The sequence below is a fragment of the Carcharodon carcharias genome, chromosome 25 (assembly GCF_017639515.1).
Source record: "Carcharodon carcharias isolate sCarCar2 chromosome 25, sCarCar2.pri, whole genome shotgun sequence".
In the NCBI taxonomy this organism is placed as follows: Eukaryota; Metazoa; Chordata; class Chondrichthyes; order Lamniformes; family Lamnidae; genus Carcharodon; species Carcharodon carcharias.
In genome coordinates this window covers 5,078,809-5,106,604 of record NC_054491.1, presented here as the reverse complement: position 1 = coordinate 5,106,604, position 27,796 = coordinate 5,078,809, and the positions used below count along the sequence as shown (strand labels likewise).

Genomic DNA, 27,796 nt, shown 5'->3' with positions numbered 1-27,796 from the left:
TGTATTGGATTTTACATATTTCAGTTTACCAAAGCCATTTGAGTTGCCTTTGATATTTAGCATTTATTTATCTTGAGAAGTTAGAATTCTAGATAAGTAATTCTTTGTCCTCTTTCCATAGTCATTATCTTATCAAAGCTTTCCTTTTGTGGTCCCATCAAAATAATTTAATTGGTTTACATTTAGTGCCATTAGATATTTGATTTCTGTTTTCAATAGAATTACTTATTTGTGGGCCAGCAAGTCCCCATGTGCAGTTGAAAATGTTGTTTTGAATTGTAGTCTTTATAAAGACCCTCAATCGCATCTAAGTAGCAATAAAAGTGTTGGTAATGTTAATTGAACCTACTTCTGTTCTGAAGTTATGGCTCAATGTTTATTTTCCAAATTGGTTGTTAATTCAGGATGTTCGGATGCTCAGATTGTATTTATGTATGTTTCTTGCAGGCTCAACCCTGTAATTCAGTGCTGCAAAAGGCTTGGATGAATGGAGTAATCCCTATTGTAATTGACTCTGAGAGTTCTGTACAGGAAAAAGCACTGGAGTGTCTGAATCAAGTGATAATACAACAAATCAAGGACTACAGACAGTTCAGTGATGAAGACAAATATCAAAAATTGTCCTGGGATGTTTTGACATTTCTCGCCCTAGAGTGTCAAGAACTTTGGTAAATGTGTATTGGACTTTGCATATTTCAGTTTACCAAAGCCAGTTGAGTTGTCTTTGAAATTTTGCATTGATTTATCTTGAGAAGTTAGAATTCTAGATAAGTAACTTTGTCCTCTTTTTCATAGTCGTTATCTCCCCAAAGCTTTCCTTTTGTGGTCCCGTCAAAATATATTCAATTCGACATTCGTGAAGAGCCTTATATCTCATACTGAGACTGAGCATGCTCCTGCTGCCTGGATGCTACTTTCAAAAATTGCAGGATCTTCCCCGAAGTTAAATTATGGGAAGATTATAATCTCTTGGGATAATGTTTACAGGTTTGTAATTTTTAAGTTTACAAGAAAATATTCCTGTTGTACCATATTTTTACAGCAAGTTGTAAAATACATAATGTACGGATCTGGTGGTTCTGTTTTTTAAAAGCTTTTATGGCATTCAGAGTTTTCAGATAATACCTACCATAGGCGTTCACTTCAATGTAAGGCTGGAAGGTAGCAAGATGTTGTGACTTCAGCAATAAGTTGCAGTTACATCATCTTATCACAGGCATATGGATCTATTGATAGAATTGCTGCCCTGAAGCTATTAAATAACCTTTCAGTCTGAGTGGGCATCTCACTTTCGTACACAATAGGTGGAATAGTTTTTCTTTTTAAGTATGATTCATTCCCCTGCCCCCTAATTCAGAGACAATTCCTATTTGGAAAGTGTTCTGTGTTGTTATTTTAGTTTTTTTTTTAAACTTTGAAGAGCTTCAAGGCAGGAACCGAGTGGTAAGATATCGAAGCCATGCTGAGGGTGAGTATGTGACTGGTCTGCTTTTTTCATATGAGGGACTGATTTATTTGTGAAATATTATGAAAACAAGATGCTCAATACTACATAACAAGTATCAGAAACCGCAGATCATACCAATGCAGCATGAAATTTTCAATTCCTTGATCTGAAATTGTTTTCTAATATTTGCAGGTCAAAGAATATAGACAACAGCACAAGTCACATTCTGAGTGTCATAGGAAACATTGCCCAGCATTTGTCTGAGGCAACGAGGTCTAAGTTGATAGGTGAGTTAAGTGCAATAACATTCAAGGGTTTTTAAAAATGTTTCAAGTGCATTTGCAGAGGGCAGCAGTGGTGGAGTTGAGGCCAGCATTAACTTTGTGTCTTTTCTGCTATTGGTGAACGTACTGAATTTTGCCTTTCTGCTTAATTTGATTTTTGTTCCTTTGTTTCTGCCATTTGGTTTCAAGTGCACCCCAGATGAATGCAATAAAGGTTTCTTCATGTCGCCTGCAATGGTCAAATGTGAAGTTCTCTTTGGGCTAACTCAGTCGGCTAAGTAGAGGTGGCAAATTCATGACACAAAATTGTATACAGTTTGACACCGAATAGTTATACTCAGGGTGCAAATAGATGGCTTATGTTGAAAATAAATGTTCCTTTTGCATAATAGTGGGTGGCCTTTCTTGGCTAAGCCACATTGTTGTGACAGAACAGAGAAGGAATTGCCTTGGATCCACTCTGTCACCAGCTGTGGAACCTTGGGCTCTGGGTTTTGGCACTTGAGCAGCAGCTGGAGTCACTGCGGTGCATCTGCGAGGCTAAAGGCTACATGGATAGCACGTTCAGAGAGGTGGTCACACCGCAGCTTAGGAACCTGGACACAAAGGGAACGGGTGACTGCCAGGCAATCCAAGAAAATTAGGCAGGTAGTGCAGGAGTCCCCTGGGGTCCTGCCCACCAATCGGTTTTCCATTTTGGATACTGGTGGGGCCGTTGGTTCCTCTGAGTGCAGTCAGAGCCAAGTTTGTGCCACCACGGGCAGCTCTACTGTACAGGAGGGAAGAAAGAAGAGGGGAAGATCAATAGTAAAAGGGAATTTGTTAGTTAGGGGAACAGACAGGTGTTTCTATGGCGGTAGACGTGACTCCAGTTTGGTATGTTGCCTCCCTGGTGCCAGGGTCAAGGATGTCATGGAGCGACTGCAGGACATTCTCTGGGGGAGGGTGATCAGCCAGAGCTTGTGGTCCACCTTGCTACCAATGACTTAGGTAAGAAAGAAGTTGAGTCCCGAAAGCAAACTTTAGAGAGTTAGGAAGGAGAGTGATAAGCAGGACCTCTACAGCAGTAATCTCAGGATTACTCCCAGTCCCACATGCAAGCGAGTATAGAAATAGGAGAATTGAGCAAATAAACACGTGGCTGGAAAGCTAGTGTAGGAGGAAGGGCATCTGATTCTGAGGCATTGGGACTGGTTTTGGGGAAGGTGGGACCTGTACCCAAACGATCTACACCTGAACAGGACTGGGACAAATATCCTTGCTAGTGCCGGTGGGTGGGGTGGGATTAAACTAGATTGGCAGGGGGATGGAAACCTGAGGGCAAATTCAGAGCAGGGAACAGGAAATGCAGAATTACTGAGTGACTCTGAAAGACAGAAGCAGCACAGATTAAAAAGTGTACAACACAGGAATTTGGCAGTGCGACAAGATATATATTTTAAGTTCAAGGAGCATAGTATATAAAGCCGATGAGCTGTGGGCACAGACATATGGCAGCATGATATCATCACGATAATGGAAACTTAGCTTAAGGAGGGGCAAAAATGGCAGCTCTACATCCCTGGAAATTGAGTTTTTAGACAGGATAGGGAGGGAGATAAAATAAAAAGGCGGGGGTGTCACATTATTGGTTAAAAAATCAATTACAGCTATAAGGAGGGATGATCTGTTAAATGAAGCATCAAATGGGGCCATATAGTTAAGCTCAAAAATAAAAAAGGGGCAGTCACATTGCTATGAGTGTACTATAGCTCCCAAATAGTGGAAGGGAGTTGGAAGAGCAAATATACAGACAGATTTCTGAGTGCAAAGCCAATAGGACAGTAATCATTGGGGCCTTTGACTACCCTAATATCAATTGGGGTGCAAACATTGTGAAGGGCACAGAAGGTGCAAAATTCTTGAACTGCATTCAAGAGCACCTCTTTAGTCAGCATGTAACAAGCCCAATGAAAGGGGCACAATTCTAGATTTAGTCTTAGGAAATGAAGCTTGGCTAGTAGATGAATTAGCAGAGGGGGACCATTTTGGAGATGGTGACCATAATATAGTTAGATTTAGCATCATTATGTAAAAGAACAAAGAACAGGAGTAAAAGTTCCAAATTTGGGGAAGACAAATTTTACAAAGCTGAGAAGTGAACTGACGAGAGTGGACTGGATACGGCCACTAGAAGGAAATACTGTGTTAAATCAGTGGGAGGCATTCAAAGGTGAGATTCTACAAGCACAATGTAGACATTGCCTACAAAGAAAAGGGGTGGTGCTGCCAAATCTAGAGCCCCCTGGTTATCCAGAAGCGTACAGGCCAAGATAAAGCAGAAAAAGAAAGCTTATGACAGTCGCACAAGATTTAATACTGTAGAAAGCCTAGAGGAATATAGAAAGTACAGGAGTGAAGTAAAAATGGAAATTAGGAAAGCAAAGACAGGATACGAAAAAATATCGGCAGGTAAAATCAAAAAAAATCCTAAGATGTTTCACTGGTACATTGAGAGCAAGAGAATAACTAAGGAAAAGGCAGGGCCTATCAGAGATGCAGATGTGGGCAGGATTCTCCATGAGTACTTTATCTGTCTTCAGTAAGGAAAGTGATGATGCAGACATTCTAGTTAAGGAGGAAGAGTGAAATATTAGATACAATAAACATAGTGGGAGAGGAACTACTGGAGGGACTGGCATCACTGAAGATGATAATCACCAGGGCCAGATGGATTGTATCCCAGGCTGTTGAAGGAAGCAAGGGAGGAACTAACAGATGCTCTGAGGATCATTTTTTAATGCTCGCTAGCTACAGGTGAGGGTCCCAGACGATTGGAGGTCTGCGAACGTTGTACCATTATTTAAAAAGGGTGCGAGAGATAGGCCAGAAAATTATAGGCCGGTCAGTTTGACTTTGGTGGGCAAGTTGTTGGAAATAACTCTGAGACGGGATGAACTGTTAATTAGAAAGGCACAGATTGATCAAGGATAGTCAGCATGGTTTTGTTAGGGGAAGATCGTGTCTTACTAACTTATTGAAATTTTTTGAGGAAGTAACAAAGAGGATTGATGAGGATGTTGTCTACATGGATTAAGGCTTTTGACAAGGTCCAAAGGGCAGACTGGTCAAAAAGTGAGATCACACAGGATACAGGAGAAGGTGGCAGGTTGGATCCAAAATTGGTTCAGTGACAGGAAACACAGATTGATGGATGTTTTTGCAAATGGAAAACGGTTTCCACAGCGCTCGGTGTTGGGGCCCTTGCTGTTTGCTTTACTTGCGAGGACATCTTTGCCAAGGCCAGCGTTTTATTAACTGAATTCAAGTTCCACCATCTGCAATGGGGGTATTTGAACCCATGTCTCCAGAACATTAGCCTGGATCTCTGGATTACTAGTCCGGTGACAATTTCTTGTTTGTTATTTATATTAATCCTTTGTTGTATATATTAATGATTTAAGCTTAAATGTGGAAGCATGATTGGGAAATTTGTAGATGACACAAAATTTGGCCATGTAATTGATAGTGAAGAGTATAGCTGTTGACTCCAGAATGATATCAATGGTTTGGTTGAGTGGGCGGATAAGTGGCAAATGGAATTCAGTCTGGGAAAGTGTGAGGTAATACATTTGAAGAGGGAAAATAAAAGCAAGGGAATACTCGATAAATGGAAGTTATTGAGGGGCTGAGGAAGTGAGACTTTGGAGTACAGGTCCTTGAAGATGGTAGGACAGGTGGACAAGGTGGTCAAGAAACCATATGGAATGATTTCCTTTATTGGGCGAGTTATTGAACACAAAAGCAGCGATGTAATGATGGAATTCTATAAACCGCTGGTCTGGCCACAGCTGGAATTTTGTGTACAGTTCTGGTCATCAAGTTATAGGAAGGACATAATTTTTCGATAGAGAGCATAGAGAAGATTTACAAGGATGTTGCCAGGGCTCGAAAATTGCAGCTATGAGGAGAGATTGGATAGGTTAGAGTTGTTTTCCTTAGAACAGAGGAGGCTAAGGGGTGACCTAATTGATGTGTACAAAATTGAGGGGCCTAGATAGGGTTGAAAGAAATGAGTTGTTTGCCCTAGCTGAGGGGTCAATTGCTAGGGGGCATAGATTTAAGGTGATTGGTAGAAGGATTAGAGGGGACATGAGGAAAAACTTTTTGACTGAGAGGGTGGTGGGCACCTGGAATCACTGCCTAAGTTGGTGGTTGAGGCTGAAATGGTCAACTCATTTAAAAGGTACCTGGATCTGCATCTGAAATGCTGTAACCTGCAAAGCTACAGGCCAGGAGCTGGAAAGTGGAATTAAAATGAGCGACTAGTTTCTTTTTTCTCTTTTTGGTCGGTAGAGACATGATGGGCTGAATGGCCTCTTTCTGCACTGTAATTTTTCTGTTCTATATATTTTAGCCTAGCATTGTTTGCTGATAATGGACATTAAAAGCAACATAATGTTACATTTGCCAAGACTTAAGGGATCATATTTGCCACAAAAATTGCTTTGTTCTCCTTTTCTGATGGTCGGTATGTAAAACAGTTACTGTTAACACAGGGATGAGAAATTTCTGCCATTTGGTGGAATTCTGATTTTTGGCTTGCAGAATTGCATCCTCTTTTTTTTCCTTTCTGACCTCCAACAGGCCCAGGGGAAGAGTCGCTCAGCTCCTCTCTCTTTAACCCACTGCTAATTTTGACCTGGCTTTGACTCCATTGGGAGGTGTAGAGGCTGTGCTCCCAGTAGCTGCTGCTTCAATGTACAGTCTGCAGAGGACCATCTTCTGCTAGGCCGCCTTCCTGCTGCCGCTTCAGCTGTGGGGTTGTCACTTGTGCAGGATGGCAACTTGGCCCCGATCCAACCACAACCCCTGGCTCGGCTTCAGGCTCTGCTCCCAGAGGGAGGGAGATTCCAGGCAGCTGCGATCTCAGCCATGTTCCACGCTCGGCAGCAGCCCCTGGCCTGGCCCATTTGGGACCCTGCTGCTACCCAACCACCTGGTGATGTAAGAGGCTGTGCTCCACGGCCTGCTGGGATCTGAGCACCCCCCCCCACCCCCCGGGCCTGAGCTCCTTTCCCCAGTGAGGTGGCTCGCTCTTCCCTGGTATTGCAGATCCAAGTGGCACCGGCCAAGGAGGAGCTGCAGCCACCCACTGACAGCAGGGGCAGTGGAAGCAATGAGCTAAGTGCGGATAAGGTGAAGAAATCCAGGTGGGGGTGAGGGTGAAGGAGGAGGAGGGGACGAGTGAGTACGGAGCAAGGATATGGCTGAGTGAGTGGGAAGGGCTGAGTGTGGATGAATGGGGAGGGAGGGCATGACCGAGTGAGGGGGAACGGGTTTGAGAAGAGGGACTGCTGAGTGAGAGCGAGTGGGGGAAGGCAGGTTGGGAAGAGGAGTGTGTGGGACGAGATGAATTGATTACTATGTGGGCATAAGGGAGAGGGGGGCTTCATTGAGTCCTCTGTCGCAAGGCTATAAGACAACACTTGTACAAGTACTTTAAAAATTTTAATAAAGAATACATCATTTAAATGTTCATCTATAATATGAAAACTTTAACAACATACCAAATGTTTCTATGTTGGTTTATTGCTGTTTTGTTTTTCCTGGCATCTGGGGTCATGTTAATTTCAAGGGGAGGATTTTTCCCTTGGACGGGCACGGCGAGGGCAGTTGGGAAGCCGACTGCCGCCCGCAATCGGGGCCAGACCATGATTTCAAGCCGGTGGGCCAATTAAGGCCCGCCCAACGTGAACCTCGAGCGACAGCCTAAGACTCGAGCCACAGCGCTCAGCACTGCCTGTGTGTGGGGGTTGGGAGGGAGGAGGGCCAAGTGCAAACAGTGTGTGGGTGCACGCTTCAAAATCTCTGAGGCGCAGAACTGTCTCAGTGAGATGAACATTTTTTCAAAGTAGAATTAAAAATTTTAAAAATGTTATAAAACATGACCCCTCTGTCACATTAGCAGGGACATGTTATTAATTCAATTTTAAAATTTGAATTTTATTTTTATTTGCTGTTAGAAACCTCATCCCACCTGTGGATGAGGTTTCTAAAAAATGCAAAGGCTGCTTTGCCTTTTCATCTGCCCACCAACCGTAAGGCTGGACAGGCAGCAGAAAGTTTCTTTCAATTAACTTTTTAATGGCCTTAATAGGCCTTTTAATTGTCGGCAGGCGTGTTGCCGACTCTGGCGCACTGAACTATAAATTCTTCCCCCAAGAGTTTTTTATATATTTGTTTAATGGATGTGGGCATCGCTGGCAAAGCCAGCCTTTGTTGCCCAGCCCTAATTTCTTTTTAAGATGAGTTAAATTGGGGTCACATTGGAAAATAGTTTGTGAAGCACTGCTGTCGCCCTTAGCTTTGCTTTGCATGTACATAATCTAGCAAGGTCATGTTCTGTTGTTAATATGGACTTCCTCAGCACATTTAAGAACATTTTTTGTCTTTGACCTCACACCTGATTAATAACAGTCTGATCTATAAAAAATATTACTTTAATAAGCATGTGCTTTTCTTACAGATGAGGTCCAGAATTGGATAAATGCATTTTGCTCTCCTCCAGAAATCATTAGCGCCGCAGTTGAAGCCTTGTACAAGCTCTGTCAGGCCCAGTGTGAGACACCTGAGGGCACACAGGTAGGTTTGCGTATATATCTTGAAAAATAGACAAGCATCTACTCTCCTAAAGAAGGCTGTTTAGGCATAAAATTTGCATAAGAATGGTGAGAATAAATTGCACATCGATAGCAATTCTGCAGTTGGTGCTGGCGAAACGTTTCTAGGCTGAAGCCTGTTCTAATCAAATTTTTTTAAACATACTCCTCCTTTGCTCCTGTTTAGATCTGATTCTGCTAAACGTAGGTGGATAGCCTGTTTCCAGACCTCTACATTCTATTTCTGGGTTCCTAAAAATAGTCAAGGATTGATTTTTTTCTTCTCTCCTTTGTGGGAAGTAGCTTTCTTCACTTCTCTGAATACCACTAAAATTGAAAGCTCAGTAACTAGGGATTATGGGACACAAGGTCGTAGTGGACCATGGGACATCATTTTGGAACTTTCCGCTAAGTATTTGACACATGCATAAAATGGTTTTCAAAACCAATTACTGATCAAAAAATAATTAACTGAACAATAATCATATGGTAAATAGCAGATTAAGTCGACTTTATAGAATGGAAGTGGTAATAAAAATCTACTACTCAGGCTTGTTTTGTTTCTCTGACTCACTTCGGGATGTACTTTTATTAAAATACACTAACCAGTGTAAGTTGTCACGTATGAAGGGGTTTTGTTGTTGGAATAAAATCTCACTGTAGAGTATATAGTGATGTCGTGTTTCTGCAATAGGCCCTGCTGGATCAGGTGTGTGGAAAACTGACCTTGGCATGCGAGTCTTACATCTCTAATATTGTTCTCCAAGATGGTGAAGCTGTATTTGCGGATGAAAATACATTGGTAAGTGACTCATTTCTATTAAATTCAGTTAAACACTATCACTGCTATAAAAATGTAATATTTTGACTTGGCTTCTTTGCATTTTATGCTTGCAAAAGTAAAGACTATAGTTACAGTAGCGTTGCAGAGTCCTGGAAATACAGTAATATTTTTGTTATCGGGCATGCTCCGGTAATGGGTGGTGCCAGTTAATCAAAAATGCCAATTAACTAGAAGTTACGTTACTCTGGACACAAGACAAGTTGCAGCTCTGTCTTTGAGGGGAGAGGGGAAGCAGCTGGGCAGTCAAGGGTCTCAACAGCAGGGCATCACAGTAAAACCACCACAAATGAAGACCAAGCTGACACCACAACCTTCAGACCGGCTTTCAAAAAAAAATCTAGCAGCCAGTTTCACTGACAGTTGCTCCGAGTGGTAACTGCTCCTTCCAACCTTCAGGCAGCTTTGTGTATTTGTGGCTGACTTTTTTTTTCTCCCAAAACAAAAATCATAACCAAACAGATCACTACTGCAAGACCAACCTGACATTGGGGTTTTGAAAATCTGCCATTTGACTCTTTGATTCTGACCTTCAGACCAGCTTTTTAAAAAAGAAAAAATCAAGCATCAGAAATTTCAGTTAATCAAGCATTTCAGTTGGTACAATGCTGGATAACGGAAAGCTATTGTAATTTTCTTTTCTTTCACGGTCAGGTAGGGACATGAGGGTATCTGAGAGAGCATGCTGGGATAAATTGCAATGAGTAGTAACTTGTCCCGGAGCATTGTTACCTATCAATAGCGGATGAACATTCAAAACTTGTGAAGCAAACATTAAGAAGTTGATAGATATTTAAAGAAAACATTCCATCTCTTCTTTTTTGTCTTTTAAGGACCCCAAATCACTGATTTTTAATAGGGTTTAAGTAATGCGAGTGTGTAAAATTGTCATGCAACCACAATCTGTAAAAGGCTAATAATGGATGAATGAAATTTTAATACTGTGATTTCAGCCCAATTTTTGAATTTGATAGATTAAGTAGGGAGAAACTATTTTCTTGAGCAAGAGGGTTGGTAATCAGAGGTTACAGATTTAAAATGTCCGCCAAAGGACTAGGTGGGAGATGAAGAGAAATTGCTTTGCACAGTGTTGTTGAGATCTGGAACTCACTGTCAAAAAGTTTGGTGACATCATATTCTATTGTAACTTTTAAAAGGCAATTGGATATGTACTTTTAAGACTAATTTTCAAGGCAATTGGGGTAAAAGCTGAGATGGAGGCCTAAATTGGGCCACTTTTAAAGTCAGCAGAGGCATGATGGACTAACTGGCCACCTCCTACACTATAAGATTCTATGCTTCTAATGGCATATTCTTGCATTCCTTCAAAGAAGATTTTAAACAGTAAAATACTATGCTGGCCTGTCACTGTAATACTTGTGTGGGGAGCAGTTTGAGGTGATGAATATAAGAGAATTGTGTACCTCAAAGTATAAAGGATCAAGTATATTTATAGATTTTCATTCCATTCCCCCTAACCAATTTAATAACAAAGGAGTTTTCCAAAAGCACGTTATTTGGTGTACTTGATTGTCCTCCCAAGTGACCCTCATTCTTCCAACACCAGGAATTCTGTGGGAGATGTGTGTTGCCATTTTCTTTGCATCATGAGATTTGCTAATTTCCAACATCTTCTATTTCCTCAGGTGAAGCATCTTTTTACACTTGGTGAAGTAGCACAGCTGTGCCCTGGAAAAGTTGAGAAGCGCATCTTCATGCTGGTTCAGTCATTTCTTGCTACCCCTACCAGCTTAGGCCCTGGTGAGAATGCTGATGTTTTTTTTGCTAGGAATCCTATTATGCAGAATAATATTGTTAAGTTGATTAATGAAACAAGCTGATGGAAATCGATTTGCTTTGTTATGTAGATGAAAAGTGTCGGAAATATTTAGGTCTGGCAGGTTGATGAATGTCAGAACATTACTTTTATCTGCAGAAAATATAGTTTATCGTGGCTAGCTTTTGCAACGTGTTGAATGCCTAAGTCATTTTACACAATTTGGGGGTTTTACATTGAGATTTCCATCACTTGCAGCTTCACACATGAGCCTCGAGCTTACAATATCTATTAAGTGTAGCAAAGAGACAGGCAAACCAAAATGACCCTCGTTAATATATTTTAATTGACAAAATATACCACATGCCCCCATATGATTTCTTCAATTTCAAGAAGACATAAGGTCAGTAGCATCATCAGACAGTGACTTAGCCCACAGGCTTTTAAATCAATTTATTGAATAGTTAGTTAAGTGAACAGTATTGTGTAGAAGCTACATTCGTAATTACAAACCTTGCTATGATATTTGGGATTTTGAAAATAAGATAGGTCTGATAGCATTGATTCAACAATGAAACAAAGATTCCTTGAAACATGGACACTTTTCCTTTGGCGGGCTACCTTTGCATCTCTGGCCCACCCTATCAATCTCTGCTTCAGAATCCTAACTGAGAGAAAGTCAGCCGACAATGTCATTCAAAATCTTTTGAAGACGTCCCGCACCAGCAATTTGGATAATAAGATGTGATATAAAGATAGGTGCATTATACAATATATAACTGATGTTTCCCAATTTAAGGTCGCAAAGTTGAATTGCCCTTGAGTAAACAGAGGCCAGAATTTTAATTATTCTTCACTATGGTGGGTTATTTTTTAAGTATGATTGCTCAGGTCAATTAGGTGTTAGATATTGTGGTCCAGATTTTGTAAACTAACCTTAATTTTAAAATTAGTAATGATCAGGATTGCAGTTGTAAACTCTAGGTCTCTGATTTCTCTACCACTTGAGGTACTTATAATGGGGGAACTTTGTACCCTTTAAAAAGATTTCCTCCTTTATTTTTTTCAAAGTATGACACAGGTATTTGTAATATGCCAGACAGGAAATGAGTACTACGTCATCTCAAAATTAATTGGCTTTCTATATTAAAGATTTAATTGAGGGGAAACTTTGGTACCTAAACATATTCCTGGAGTTGGAAATGAACTCCCCGTAAGTTTTTCCTGAAAAAAATCTAACCATTTGATTTGTTAAATGATTTGATGATTTAGGCCTGAATCTTCTGGTCAGCAGCAATTCTGCTGTGCACAGTGCCACTGCCCACAAAGATTTTCCTAACCCGACACTACTGCACGTTTCTTCTGGGATCTTGTGATCCTAGCTGTCAGAAGTGCACAGCATTCTAACTCTAGCAAGTGAAGCAGCGTCGGGGGAATGAGAGGACAAATCCTGTCTTTACAGCATTAGCTGCCGTATTCTGATAAGTTTAAAAGTCCAGCCTTTGAGTGTGGGTGAGTAGATGAAGGAGTCAGTAGGTGGTTGGTTGGGGGATCTGATGGTGGGAGGGTTAATTGGGTAGTGGCTAGTTGGGTCAAGCGGTGAGTCGAATGGTTTCAATGGGTGGGGGGGTGAGGAGAGTTGTGATTAGGGAGTAGGTTGTGAAGCTACCCAGGTAGTCGCTTGGTAGTACAGAACTTGACTACTGCTGAAAGAAAGAGACATGCTGTCGAAGCTTCTCGCCTTACACTCAGGCAGGTGCGTGAATTCCAAATTTCAAAGGGAATAACAATTTATACTGCTTGAGAAAAGGGTGCTAATTGGTTAACAAAGTGGACTCTGGTTGAGGCATTGCCAAAGCAAATGTACCAGGAACAGTTATCCCCCAAGCTTTTGTTTAGGTTCAAAAAAAGCCAAGTCGACTCTGGTTGAGGCATTATCATGTGGAATGCACCAGGGAACCATTGTTGCCCCATGCTTTAGTTTAGTTGAAAAAGGCACAATGCCTGGACATATTTTTCTGTTTGCAGAGGATAGGACTTTGAGTATGAATGTATATAGCATCTAGAAGGTATAAGTGAGCCATATTGTGAACCTGACTGATAATCTTATATTGGTTTGTTAGTGTAATTCTTAGCACACTCTGGATTGTTTTTTTTTAGCAATACTCAAGAAGGTGTTAGACCAGTTCTAAACTAATATTCTCTGAGTAACTATCGAGGTAAGTCATGGAGATTGAGCCCAATCCTCTGAGCGTCAGAGGTGTTCACGCAGGGTCCTAGGCAGCAGGGAAATTCCCACATCGGTCTGTACGTCAGGACTTCCGCAGGATCCTCGTGTGCTTTTTCCATCGTATGTTCAATGTCCGATTTGTAGACTGGAAAATTTGGGCCTAAGTCTTTACTAACTTATATTCTCCAAGCGAATAAAGGTTCTGAATTGTATTTTCTCTTGCTAATGTTTCAGATAGTGACGATATCCCAGCTTCACAGCCCCTCTCTCAGTTTTCAGGATCTGCTGCTATGCCTTCTGTTATTCGAGCACATGCATTTTTCACTCTGGGTAAGATCCTTTTGTCATAGGTTTGCAATAAATAGTTTCTTCTATTCCATTAACTTATTCCACCTGTGTGCATTTCTAGCAGGAACAGCTGGGTACTGATCGCGATTGGGAATTCTGTTTTTTTTTCTTCCCTCTTGAGGTGCTGAAGTCAAATTATTGTGCCTTTATTGGTAGCTGGCTAAGAACTTGCGGAAACTTCGAGGAGCCCATGTAAATCATTGTGATGATGAATAGGGATTGTGTTTTTAGAGATAAGTGATCCAAAATCTCGGTTGCCTGCAGCAGCGATTTTTCTGCAAACAGCAGGAAATTCAGCCAAAAGTACAAAATCATGATAGTTCTACCAAAAATTAGGAGATGCGTATCCTTTTACGCATATTAGAATTTTTGAGATTGCATGAATTTAAACAGAGGTTAAGATTTTCTGTAACTTAGTTTAAAATATTTTCTATTATGGATGGAACTAGACTGGATTGACCTGATGGACCCTGGTTCAATCCCAAGTCTGATGCAAGTTTGGATCTCACCAGGAACTAGTCAGGGCTTACACTTGATTGCCAACATTGAACTGAACGTGTGTGTGTATACATCAATGAGTAGGCCTGGATTTGATGCCTGTTAACGCTCCCTGTTGCAATGGGACTAAAAAAATCTTAACCTTGCTTATTACAGATCTTAGCAACTATATTACAGACTCAACTCTACATTGTTTATAGTGACGATATATCACCTTATTTTACTTTGCACAGGAAAATTGTGCCTACAACATGAAGACCTAGCAAAGAAATGCATCGCGGCCCTTGCACGCGAGTTAGAGGTGTGCGAAAATGTAGCAGTTCGCAATAATGTTATCATCATCATGTGTGACCTCTGTATGCGATACACTTCTATGGTAGATCGGTACATTCCTAACATTGCTGTTTGCTTAAAGGATGATGACCCCTTTATTCGCAAGCAGACTCTGGTCATGCTGACCAATTTACTCCAGGTAAGCAGAGAGTCTGTCCTTCTATTATGCAAGATCAGATAACTGACTGAGAGTTACATTTGTGAATAGTTTGCTGTTTCCACTTCCTAATCTTGATTTAAACTTTGCTTTGTAACCTGTATTCTCTTAAGTAGTGACCCTATTATGATAAATCTGAAGTGGTTTTTATCTAACTGTTTTCACGCTTTTAGAATGTAAACAAGAGAGAAGTGCCATGGAGTTTATTTTTTCTCTTTGCAGGAAGAGTTTATAAAATGGAAGGGCTCCCTTTTTTTTAGATTTGTGAGTGTTCTGGTGGATTCAGATGAAAGTATTCAGAGGTAATTGGCTTCTTTTAACCTTTTGTTCACTCAAGCTATCAAAAACTTTCTGTGACGATGAATGCATGTTAAATCAACAATGGATAGAATTTCATAAGGTTTGCATGCAGCATGTGGTTGAGTGCTGTAAGACTATTACTCAAACAGCAGTTTGCATTTATATAGTGCCTTTAATGTACTAAAACATTCTAAGTAGTGATATCAAATAAATTTGACACCAAACCACATAAGGAAACATAACTAAAACCTTGATCAGAGATGGGATTTAAACACTAGGACTCACATCTTCCACTCACCAGCAATGCTGCACCTGGTGGTGTGAACAAAGATTTTCCAGACTCGCACTATTGCCCATTCGTTTCAGGACCTCCCAATTCTGACTGTCGGAGAAATGAGCAGTGCAGTGTCCCCAATCTAACTCAAGTGAATGGATTCAGGGGAAGGAGAGGACATGCGCCCTTTTTTAACAGCAGTATTTAAAGGTCCGATCTTTTAATGTATGATGTGGGTTGTGAATGGGTGAGTGGATGTAACTGAAAGCAAGTAGCCAATAGATTAAAATTGAGGTTGCTCAAGAGACTAGTATTAGAAGTGTAGATTTCTTGGAAGTTTGTAGGGCTGAAAGACATTACAGAGAGAGAAAGGGGTGAGGCAATGGAGCGATTCGAAAACAAGGATAAGAATCTTAAAATGGATGCATTACTTAATCAGGAACCTATGTAAGTCAATGGCCACAGGGGATTGAGTGAACAGGACTTGAGGTGAGTTAGGAGATTTGGATGATCTGAATCTTACAGATGGTAGAACATGGGAGGCCAGTTAGGAGTGTGTGGAATAGCCAAATCAAGAGGTAACAAAGGACATGGATGAAGGGTTTGTTATCAGATAAGTTGATGCAGCGTGGAGTTGGATGATGAGGCTGTCTTAATTACATGAATATGTGGTCGGAAGATCATCTCGGTGTCCAACATGACACCAAGGTTGCAAACAGCCTGATTCAGCCTCAGACAGGTTTAAAATAAATTAACTGCTCTAACTCCTGTTTATGGCTGATGTATATATTTTCTGCTTTTATTTAAGACTCCCAGGGTTTGCTTGTTTATTTTATTTTTAAATTTATATGCAGTTTCTAGATGGGAAGCAGTCTGTTCTCCCCTGCAGTGTTTCCCTGTACCAGTTATGAAGTGCGCTGTTGTGGTGTAACACTGGCTTGCATTCACAACAGCAACACACCAATAACTGAAGTGTCTCTATACACGATGGCTTTTTAAAAAAATATATGACCATGAAACCAGTATCATGTGCAGTTGCAGACCAGATAATTTAAAGGATAGCCAACATAAATATGAGCCAGAATAGACCGTACAGCTCCTCCAGTCTTTTCTGCCATTCTGAGATCATGACAGATCTTCTACATCTACTTAACTTTCATACCCTGGCCCATATCCTTAGATTTTTGACACTCAAGGAATCAAACAGTCTCAATTTTGAATATACTAAACTACTAAGCATCCCTCTGAAGTAGAGCATTCCATAGATTCGCAGTGAAGAAATTCTGAGTAAAGAAATTTCTCCTCGTATCAGTCCTAAAAAGCTGATCCCTTATCCTGAGACAGCCCTTGTTCTAAACTGTTCAGCTTGGGAAGCTGTGTCTCAGCATCTATCCTGTCAAGTCCTCCTTTTTATAAAAAAAAAATTGAGAGTGAGAAAAAGTCATTTGGCCTTTTTTTAATTCATTCGTGGGATGTGAGCATCACTGACAAGGCCAGCATTTATTGCCCATTCTGAATTGCCCTTGAAAAAGTGATGAGCTGCCATTTTGAACTGTAGTCCCTGTGGCCATTTAAAATTAATCCTTTTAAGCACCCAAGCCACCATGGTAACAAATGGATTTTTGAATAATACTTTTTTCCACTTTCCTAGGTAGAACATTCCAAACAATTAGCATCTTCTATATAAATGGTTTTTTCCCCCTTCTTGATATCTGCTCTAAATTCCCATTTTTTTTTAAAAAAAAGTGTCCTCAGGTCCTACCATCTTGTTATGTTTTGAAGTTCTAACCTGAATTTGCCTTTGCTTTGGCAAAGTAAGAACAAAAGGTTAATTAACCCCCCCATGCCTTAAAGTTTAAAGCAGAATCCATCCTGCCATTAAATCATTGGCCAGAGTTTTCTGGTCCCGCCCATGTCAAGAATCGTCACGGGCAGGACGGAAAGTTTTACAGACCAGCCAAAGGTCTGTTGACTTTGGGCAGGAATTTCCAGTCCTGCCTGCCTTGGGAACGGATATTCCTCCCCATTATTTATGTTTGTATGGCTCTTTGTGAGCTCATACTTGCATTCCATTCTGCAGATTGAATATGTGTAAAACTGATTTCTGTTTTATTTCAGATTTGCACAGTTCTGTTTAGTCCACCTGCTCTTGAAAAGAAACCCAGTTATGTTCTCTCAACATTTTATTGAATGCATTTTGCACTTCAATGGTTATGAAAAACATGAAAAATATAACAAATTTCCTCAAACTGAACGGTATGTAAATGTTACTTCTAGATGTTGAATAACAGTAAGTTATAATGACTCACTTTGACAACTACTCGAACATTTTACAATTAAACGTGAAATGCTTCCTAATATCTACCTAAAAGGTAACCCTGTTAATCACTGAGATCTCAATAGACTGTGGGAACTGTATACATTGATGATCCTTGACTTTCATGTAAGAATAAAGTTAAATACAAAGAGGGTGTTTTCTGCAATGTTTAATTTTTAAAAAGATGGCCTATTACACAAAATAATTAATGTATTTTATTAAAACTAAATTTGAATATGTTCAAATGCAGAAAGGTGCTAGTGAGTTCATTTGCTTCAGGTAACTTGCTGTCACTGTGTTTTACACCTTCCCTTTGGTTGTCAGTAATGTTGTGCATTTTGAAAGTTGCAATTTTGTCCAAGATGAATCAGGTTTTCTTAAAATTTATAAATTCCAAATATCTTGAGCTTCGGGTTGTTCAGTATGATAGAGAAGTTTGCAGAATTCTGAATTCATTTTATTGTAAAGGCTTGGGTAAGTTGTACAAGGTATGTGTTAACAAGGCAAATTTGATTTCTTAGTGTGTTACCACTGTTTCTGCTGCATTGAATTTATTTCATTCAGCGTTCTGAGCAGGGGTTTCATGATCGATGCCAATTTCATTAAACAAGTTTTCAAATTGCCTTACTATTGTTATGCACTCCCAACAACCTTGTTTGCATTTGGCTGTTATGAAGCACAATGATGGAAATTAAATTATCCAATTGAAGGTGAAAATCATTGGCTGATGGTATGTAGTGATGTTCAGCTACTTGTGTACTCAAGGGTTCAGTAGCCCCTTCAAATAAATAGGTGTCATCCATGGTGGCTTCAAAATTCACTGTTTAACATAAAATGATAACAAAAAATAAATTGTTGTAGCTCTAACTTTTTCAAAGGGGTATGAATTGTGGCATTCACTTGTTTAAATATTTTACATATAACAGTTGTATTCATAAAGAGCAATCGTTCTCCAAAGAAATCCTCTGGGTCGCAATTTCACACCCTTAAAAGAGTTATAGCACTTCATGCAATGACCTTGAGCAGTTGATAAAATTGTCCCTGTTGGCTGTTCAACATGTAATATCTCAAGTTTGTCTTAGTATGCTTAGTATTGTCAGAGACTAGTACAATTCATGACCAACTGTTCTGTCCTGACAGGGAGAAGAAACTGTTTTCCTTGAGAGGGAATAGAAACAGAGAGAAGCGAATGACCATTTACAAGTTTCTGTTGAAACATTTCACAGATGAGCAACGCTTCAGCATTACTAATAAGATTGCTCAAAATATTCTAGGTATGGGCTTCTTTGCCTCTGGAAGATTTAGCGTGGTTGTAAGTTTAAGTTAAAATCAAGTTAAGTGGAGAATAATAAATTAGAATCATTAAATGTATGTAACAATCCAAAGGCTCAAATGGCACAACCTCAAACAATATAATCTCAATTTGGGGTTCAGGTGACCATTTATTATGTCTTTTTCTAACTTTTTTTTCAAAACAAAATAAGGGGATATGGTTCCGTCTATGCCATACAGTTTCCATCAATCCTCTGCTCTGTTCACAACCCCCCCCCGCCCCCCCTTCCCTGTCACTATAAATGTAACCTGTTCATGAATTTTAATGGGCTATTTGGGGAAAGGGGGGTATCATTGCTATTCCTGTCTTCAACCATTGTCTACATGCATAGGATTCACTGGGTTGCAATCAGAGTGCAGTCCTGGCTGATTTTGTTTTAGCTTCTGTGGCACCCTACACCATACCAGATGTACTTAAATAACTTTACAGGGTAGATGCTGAGAGGGTATTTCCCCTGGTGGGGAACCTGGAACTACGGGGTAGGTCTTTAAAAGTAAGGGGTCTCCCAATTAAGATGTAAGTGAGGAGGAATGTCTTTGAAGATAGTTAGTCTTTGGGATTCTTTTCCACAGAGCAGTGGAGGTTGGGTCATTGAATATTCGAGGCTGAGTTGGATAGATTTTTGATCTACAAGGGAGTTGAGGGCTGTGGGGACAGGCAGGAAAGTGGAATTGAGGGCACAGATAAATCAGCTATGAAGGGTGGAGCAGGTTTGATGAGCCAAATGACCTTCTCCTGATCCTAATTCTCAGGATCTGTGACATGTGCATGCAAATTTTGATTTAATGGAAATATAATTCAGAAAGGAATATTAATAAATACATATTTAAATGAACGATAATATGGATTTAAAACTAAATTCACTACCAATGACAGTTTGCCCAAAATGTAGGGCCTCTTTTATATCAAAAAAAAATTTAGATGGGTGCCAATTTCTGGCTGGTTATATTTTTTTGGAAGAGTTATAATATAATATGTACTTGTGATTTGCTTTTTTGCCAGCCTGTTTCGTTGATGACGTGCTTCCTTTGGATATGGAGGCGAATGAGTTACTGTCGGATACTTTTGTGGTGATGAGTTGCAAGGAGATCAAGCTCTCCTCTATGGTAACAAAAACTGGTGACGAAGCCCAGGCGGATGATGAAATGGCCCTGGCTAATGCAGTTATGCAAGCAGCACAGAAAAAACTCATATCTCAGGTAACTGATCTGTAACCACCAGGTAAATGGCAATAGATTTGGTGTGCATAACCTTGTTAATTAAGGTGAGCTATTGAGTATATTAAATATTGTCACAATTTCAAAGATTCCCATGTATCTGTTCCATATTTTACAAAGCACTTCTTTATACACAAGCTGTGAGACTTGCCTGTGTAGTGATACACTATAGCACCTTTAAGACATTGTGAATGAGTAATTTAATCAGGTAATACCTTTACATTGTATCAGGTTTATTATTCATCTGAAATAACTGAATGTACATCAAAGAAAATGTCCGCTTAGTTCTATTGCCTCATTAAATATCCTAGAGCACAGAAAATACAGAAACACTATTTTAAGAGAGAGTTGAATTCTTTTTTTAAATAAAGCTTAATTTATACATTAATAAAGCAATAATATATTCAGTAATGTACTGAAGTTTCAGGTTTTAAATATTCTCTATTATTTTACAGAAAGCATACTTCATAACTGTAGTGTATTACTTATATTTTTGAAAAGGCATGCTAATGAGCCAGAGATCAATCAAGTTGTTGCAGGGCTGGAGAAGGCTACAGAGATAGAAAGGGGCGATTTGGTTTGAAAACAAGAATGTGAATCTTTGTTGCCAAAAGGGGAGCAAATGTTTGCTTGCTGAGCATGGGGTGGTAGATAAAATGGGACTAGATGCATGTTGGGATATTGGTAGCAGAGTTTTGGATGAGCTCAAGTTTATGGAAAGTGAAGTAGCCAAATTATGCAGGACAGCTCTTGCTTCTTCTAATCTGGTGACCTACAGTAGTATGGAAAGTATCTCTTAATTTCTGACCTTAAAAACTATAAACTGTGATTGCAGTGTCCTGATTTCAGAATGTAAACTCTAGATTTCTGTTGTTTGAATTATCTAGGTCTTGAGTGATCATTAATGAATCCTGTAGAAAAAGCTCTTTCTCAGTTTTGGGACTCCTGCATGAAGCTTGATGTTTAGTTTGACTTGAATTCTGGTCACTTGGTGTCACATATTGGAAGTTGTGATTTTAAATTTTTTTCCCCTACTAAATATTTTTTTAAAATAACACTTATAAAAGTAATTTCTTATACTGCGATTCTTTTTTTTTTATGTAATTTCGAAAATGTTGGAGGCGCTGGTGAGAAGTTTAGAGGAGAAGAAGAAGCATAGTTTGAACAAATTTGACTTGAAGCTGGTCAAAATTTGTTTTCGGAGAGGTCATTTGACTAGCAAAACCCGTGTTACAAGGAATTGGAATATTTAATGTGTCTTAGTACTTGCAACCAATCCTCAACCATGACTGACAAAGTCCGCTACAGTGCATTGCAATGATAAGATTTCTACTCCAGTGCCCCTCCCCTATTCCATCAAATCCAAATCCATTTTTATTGCCTAAATAGTTAGGAGGACATTAGTTTATTGGGCCCAACAGCCGTTTGGCATGTCCTGTGTTCATGTGTAAGCCTTGGTGGTGATTTTTGGCAGGTTATTTATCATAGGGACATCTTGTTCTCATTTTAAATGCACATATGCTGACTTCCAGCATTCATCACTGGATCATGATCAATACCAGAATTGTGGTTGTTTCCTCAAAATTTTGGATGCTTATTGTTGTGCCTCAGAATTAGCACAGACCGTGGATCAAGTCTGCAATCTTCCTGACAGTTTAGCTACTTACTGGATAAACATGATGAGTTACTGGAGAACAACACTGATTTTCAACATCAAATTGAAAGTAAATTGACATCACTGGCATAAGATCTTGGAGAACTGAAACAAGATCAAAAATATAAACTCGGTGGAGAAATCTGATTCACAGGATGATGGAAAGGAAGAAAAGCTCTGGACAAACACTGTCAGGCAATAGCAATGAAAGCATGTAGGAATGCAGAGCTAGCATCAAAAGAGAAGATTCTTTTAAAAATGCAATTTGATATACATTAGCTTAACATATCTGTTCGGCAAAATGAGGAGTTAGTAGATATGGCCTGTGAGAAAATGAAGCTTTGCTTATTGAAAACTCAAAGCCACTGCATTTTTATTCACAGGTACAAAAGAAGAATTTTGTAGAAAACATCATCCCAATTGTAACATCCTTAAAGAACCAACTGGAACAGAAGCACATCCCAGCACTGAAGGATCTCATGCATTACTTGCGCGTAAGAGACCTCTGCTGGATATTGCTGTTAGCACAGTATTCTTTTGTGCCCTGCCTATCTCAACAGCCCTGTAGTTTTTTTAATGCACAACTCTAGACATTAATTAATTTACTCAGAGTGGAATGTAACTGTGACCTGGATGATCTTTAACTTTTGAGTTATTTTACCCATTCGATCTTCCTTTTTAGAAGTGGAACAAAAAGCCCTTCCATTTCTAATAGAAATGGATTATGAGGGGACATGAATTAGCACTCAAGAGAAAGACCTTTAATAGAAGATGAGCAAAGTAGAACAATTCACACTGTTGTGACTTATGTTACTGTTTAGAGTTGGGTTGTGGTATATTTTTGGGGTCAAGCGTCAATGTTTTACACAACCTTTAGCTATTTCTAATTGACCCCAAGGTATTTAATACTAACATTAAGGGAGTAATTTTAAGACCTGACAATGGGTGGAGAAGGTTAAAATATAACAATTTGGTGTAGGTGGGTTGCAGTGCAATTGACTAACCTCTCGAAAGGTAATTTAAAATAATTTGAAAAGGAAAAAAACTTGTATTTACATAATACCTCTCACAACTCTGGAGAAATCTGATTCGCAGGGTGATGGAAAGGAAGAAAAGCTCTGGACAAATACTGTCAGGCAATAGCAATGAAAGCATGTAGGAATGTAGAGCTAGCATCAAGAGATTAAAAAAGTGTAAATGGATATACATTAGCCTAACTTATCTATTCAGCAGATGTCTTGAAGCACTTTACAGCCAATGAAGTACAAACAAAGTGTGATCACTGTTATAATGTAGGAAATGTGGCAGCCAATTTGGTACATAGCAAAATCCCACAAAAAGCAATGTGATGGTGAGCAGATAATCTGTTCTTTTGTGGTATTTATTGAAGGATAAATATTGGCCAGTACATTTCACAGAACTCCCCTGCTTTCCTTTGAGATAATGCTTTGGGATCTTTTATGTCCACCCAAGCAGGCAGATGGGGCCTCGGTTTATTGTCTCTGACAGTGCAGCAGTCCCTCAGCACTGTGGCTGAGTATCAGCCTTGATTTTGGTGTACAAGCTCCAGAGTGGGACTTGAACCCGGAACTTTGACTCAGAGGGGAGAGTGCTATCAACTGAGCTGACACTGGATAATATTTTAATAAGACTATCCAAATTTTACTAAAGGTTTTTACATTTAACAACTGCAAGCCAGTTTTCCCAAGGCTTGGGAAATCCAGCAACTGAAGAAGACAGCAGGTAAGTCTTTTTTATACAGGAGAAACAGGAGAGCTTCCCTCCGGTCCCTTAAGCAAACCTGCTTTCTGTAATTTGAAGCCCCCACTTCAACCCTGATATCGTGTTTTATAAAACTGGGAAGCAAGCCAAAAGTTTTTTTTTGCTGATTCCTAGATGTGTCTAAGCTTAGCAGGTGAGAAGGTGACCTGTTCCCTCGGTCTGTGCCAGTGCTGTTAGCAGCAGTGGTGAAATGGTATTTGGAGTTTGGTAAAACTCCCTCTGTAGGGAAGACATAAGACGTAGGAGCAGAAATTAGGCCATTTGGCCCATCAAGTCTGCTCTGCCATTCAATCATGGCTGATAAGTTTCCAAACCTCATTCTACCGCCTTCTCCCCATAACATTTGATCCCTTTACCAATCGAGAACTTATCTATCTCGGTCTTAAATACACTCAATGCCTTGGCCTCCACAGCCTTTTGTGGCAATGAATTCCATAGATTTACCGCTCTCTGGCTAAAGAAGTTTCTCCTCATCTCTGTGCCCTCGGGTCCTAGTCTCTCCTACTACTGGAAACATTTTCCCCACGTCCACTCTATCCAGGCCTTTCAGTATTCTGTAAGTTTTAATCAGATCCCCCCTCATCCTTCTAAACTCCATCGAGTATAGACCCAGAGTCCTCAAACGTTCCTCATATGTTAAGCCTTTCGTTCCTGGGATCGTTCTCATGAACCTCCTCTGGACCCTCTCCAGGGCCAGCACATCCTTCCTGAGATACGGAGCCCAAACTTGCTCACAATATTCTAAATGTGGTCTGACCAGAGCCTTATAAAGCCTCAGTAGCACATCCCTGCTTTTATAATCTAGTCCTCTCGAAATAAATGCCAACATTGCATTTGCCTTCCTAACTACTGACTCAACCTGCAAGTTAACCTTAAGAGAATCCTGGACTAGGACTCCCAAGTCCCTTTGCACTCCAGATTTCTGAATTCTCTCCCCATTTAGAAAATAGTCTATGTCTCTATTCTTCCTACCAAAGTGCATGACCTCACACTTCCCCACATTGTATTCCATCTGCCACTTCTTTGCCCATTCTCCTAACCTGTCTAAATCCTTCTGCAGCCTCCCCGCCTCCTCAATACTACCTGTCCCTCCACCTATCTTTGTATCATCTGCAAACTTAGCCAGAATGCCTCAGTTCCTTCATCTAGATCATTAATGTATAAAGTGAAAAGTTGTGGTCCCAACACTGACCCTTGCAGAACTCCACTAGTCACAGGCTGCCATCCTGAGAAGGACCCCATTATCCCCACTCTCTGCCTCCTGCCAGACAGTCAATCTTCTATCCATGCCAGTACCTTGCCTCTAACACCATGGGCTCTTATCTTACTGAACAGCCTCCTGTGCGGCACCTTGTCAAAGGCCTTCTGGAAGTCCAAGTAGATAACATCCATTGACTCTCCTTTGTCTAACCTACTCGTTACCTCCTCAATGAATTCTAACAGATTTGTCAGGCATGATCTCCCCTTGATGAAACCAAGCTGACTTTGCCCTTATTTTACCATTCACTTCTAAGTATTCTGAAATCTCATCCTTAATAATGGACTCTAAAATCTTAACAACGACCAAGGTCAGGCTAATCGGCCTGTAATTTCCCGTCTTTTGCCTCACTCCCTTCTTAAACGGGGGGTTACATTAGTGATTTTCCAGTCCTCTGGGACCCTCCCTGACTCCAGTGATTCCTGAAAGATCACCACTAACACCTCCACTATCTCTTCAGATATCTCCTTCAGAACTCTGGGGTGTAATCCATCTGGTCCAGATGATTTATCCATCTTCAGCCCTTTCAGTTTTCCTAGCACCTTCTTGGTAATGGCCACCATACTCACCTCTGCCCTCCAACTCTCTTGAATTTTGGGGATGTTACTTGTGTCTTCCTCCGTGAAGACTGACGCAAAGTATCTATTCAGTTCCTCTGCCATTTCTTTGTTCCCCATTTTACTTCTCCAGTGTCATTTTCCAGCGGCCCAATGTCCACATTTGCCTCTCTCTTGCCCTTTATATATCTAAAAAAAAACTCTTGCAATCGTCTTTTATATTACTGGCTAGTTTAGCCTCATATTTAATCTTCTCCCTCCTTATTTCTTTTTTAGTTGTCCTCTGTTGGTCTTTGTAGGCTTCCCAATCCCCTGGCTTCCCACTGCTCTTCGCCGCATTGTATACTTTCTCTTTAGCTTTTATGCTGTCCCTGACTTCCCTTGTCAGCCATGGTTGCCTCGTCCTCCCTTTAGTATGCTTCTTCTTCCTAGGGATGAATTTTTGCTGTTTCTCCCAAATTACTCCCAGAAACTCTTGCCATTGCTGTTCCACTGTCTTTCCTGCTAGGCTCATCTCCCAGTCAATTCTGGCCAGCTCCTCCCTCAAACCTTTGTAGTTACCTTTATTCAACTGTAATACTGTTACATCTGATTCCAGCTTTTTCCTCTCAAATTGCAGGGTAAATTCTATCATATTATGGTCACTTCCTCCTAAGGGTTCCTTCACCTTAAGCTCCCTTATCAAATCTGCCTCATTACACATCACTAAATCTAGAATTGCCTGTTCCCTAGTGGGCTCCACCACAAGCTGCTCCAAAAAGCCATCTCGTAGACATTCCACAAATTCCTTTTATTGGGTTCCACTTCCAACCTGATTTTCCCAGTCTACCTGCAAATTGAAATCCCCCATGATCATTGTAACCTTGCCTTTCTTACACGCCTTTTCTATCTCCTGTAGTATCTTGTGCCCCACACCCTGACTACTGTTCGGAGGCTTGTACATAACTCCCATTATGGTTTTTCTACCTTTGTGGTTCCTCAATTCTACCCACACAGATTCTACATCATCTGACCCTACGTTGTTTCTTGCTATCGATTTAATTTCATTTCTTACTAACAAAGCAACCCCACCCCCTCTGCCTATCTTTTCGATAGGATGTATATCCTTGGATATTTAGCTCCCAGTCCTGATCCCCTTGCAGCCATGTCTCCGCGATGCCCACATCATCATACCTGCCAATTTCAATCTGCGTCACAAGCTCATTTACCTTATTTCGTATACTGCGTGCATTCAGATACAACGCCTTCAGTCCTGTATTTCCCGTGCCCCTTCTCACTGTCGTCCCTTTATCTGATGTGCTTGAAGTTAGATTCCTAGCCCTTTCCAAACACTCTGTCCTATTTTGTGTTCTGGAGACTTTAATAGCCTCTCCTGGGCTCTCCTTTCTTTTATGTTTTTTCATAATTTTCCATGAAGTTGAATCCACTTCCCACAAGCTAACCTGCTACTTTGTTTCCCATTAGTCATACCTCTTGGAGTTTTACCCTTCCCTTCCCCCCCCACCATTTTCTAGTTTAAAGTCCTGTTGACCACCCTATTTACCTTTTTTGCTAGAACATTGGCCCCAGATCGGTTCAGGTGGAGACCGTCCCAACAGTACAGATCCCTCCTGTTCCAATACTGATGCCAGTGTCCCACGAAATGGAACCCCTCTTTCCCGCACCACTCCTTTAGCCAAGTGTTTACTTCCCTTATTCTCGAGTCCCTATGCCAATTTGCACATGGCTCGGGTAGTAATCCGGAGATTATAACTCTTGAGGACCTGTTCTTTAATTTGGTTCCTAGTTCCTGATAATCTCCAAACAGGTCCTCTTTCCTAGTACCTATGTTATTTGTCCTGACATGGACCACAACAACTGGATCCTCCCCCTCCCTCTCCAAAATCCTTTCAAGCCGGTCAGAGATGTCCCTCACCCTGGCACTGGGCAGGCAACATACCATGCGGGACTCTCGATCCTGCTTACAAAGGATGCTATCATCCCCTAATTATACAATCTCCTACAGCTACCACTTGTCTTTTTGCTCCCCCATCTTGAATGGCCTCCTGTGCCACAGTGCCGTGGTCAGCTGGCTCATCCTCCCTATAGCCCTGTTCCTCATCCATACAGGGAGCAAGTACCTCTTACCTGTTAGACAAGGTCAAGAGCTGAGGCTCCTCTGTTCTTGAACACAGGATCCCTTTACCTGCCTCCCTTGCAGTCACCCTGCTGACCCTGACCACTGACTGAATTTGAGGTGCTTAATGTACCGGGTGTGACCGCCTCCTGAAACAAAGCGTCCAGGTAACTCTCCCCCTCCCAGATGTATTGCAGCGTCCGAAGTTCAGACTCCAGCTCATCAATTCTGAGCCAGAGTTCCTCCAGCAACCAATACTTGCTGCAGATATGGTCACTGCGGCTCGCAATGGGATCTGCCAGCTCCCACATCATACAGCTACAGCACATCACCTGCCCAGCCATCTCTACTTTGTTAATTAATTTGCTTAATATGCTTAACATTTTCATGGTGCCTCCCTCTTAAAGTAAGCCTACTAAACAAATGCCACAT

The 27,796-nt window shown here is 40.6% G+C and overlaps 1 protein-coding gene across 3 annotated transcripts in view; it reads left to right on the top strand.

Moving 5' to 3' along the window:
* ncapd3 (non-SMC condensin II complex, subunit D3) overlaps positions 1-27,796 on the top strand; it is an 80,188-nt gene that overhangs the window by 39,993 nt on the left and 12,399 nt on the right. For all 3 annotated transcript variants that reach the window (XM_041174471.1, XM_041174470.1, XM_041174472.1), the window contains exons 16-28: positions 448-668; positions 796-987; positions 1,640-1,734; positions 8,240-8,355; positions 9,067-9,174; positions 10,860-10,974; positions 13,455-13,550; positions 14,300-14,538; positions 14,779-14,858; positions 17,249-17,386; positions 18,588-18,721; positions 19,783-19,979; positions 22,035-22,145. In XM_041174471.1, coding sequence (XP_041030405.1) covers positions 448-668; positions 796-987; positions 1,640-1,734; positions 8,240-8,355; positions 9,067-9,174; positions 10,860-10,974; positions 13,455-13,550; positions 14,300-14,538; positions 14,779-14,858; positions 17,249-17,386; positions 18,588-18,721; positions 19,783-19,979; positions 22,035-22,145 — 1,842 coding nt within the window. The remainder of the gene's footprint in view (positions 1-447; positions 669-795; positions 988-1,639; positions 1,735-8,239; positions 8,356-9,066; positions 9,175-10,859; positions 10,975-13,454; positions 13,551-14,299; positions 14,539-14,778; positions 14,859-17,248; positions 17,387-18,587; positions 18,722-19,782; positions 19,980-22,034; positions 22,146-27,796) is intronic.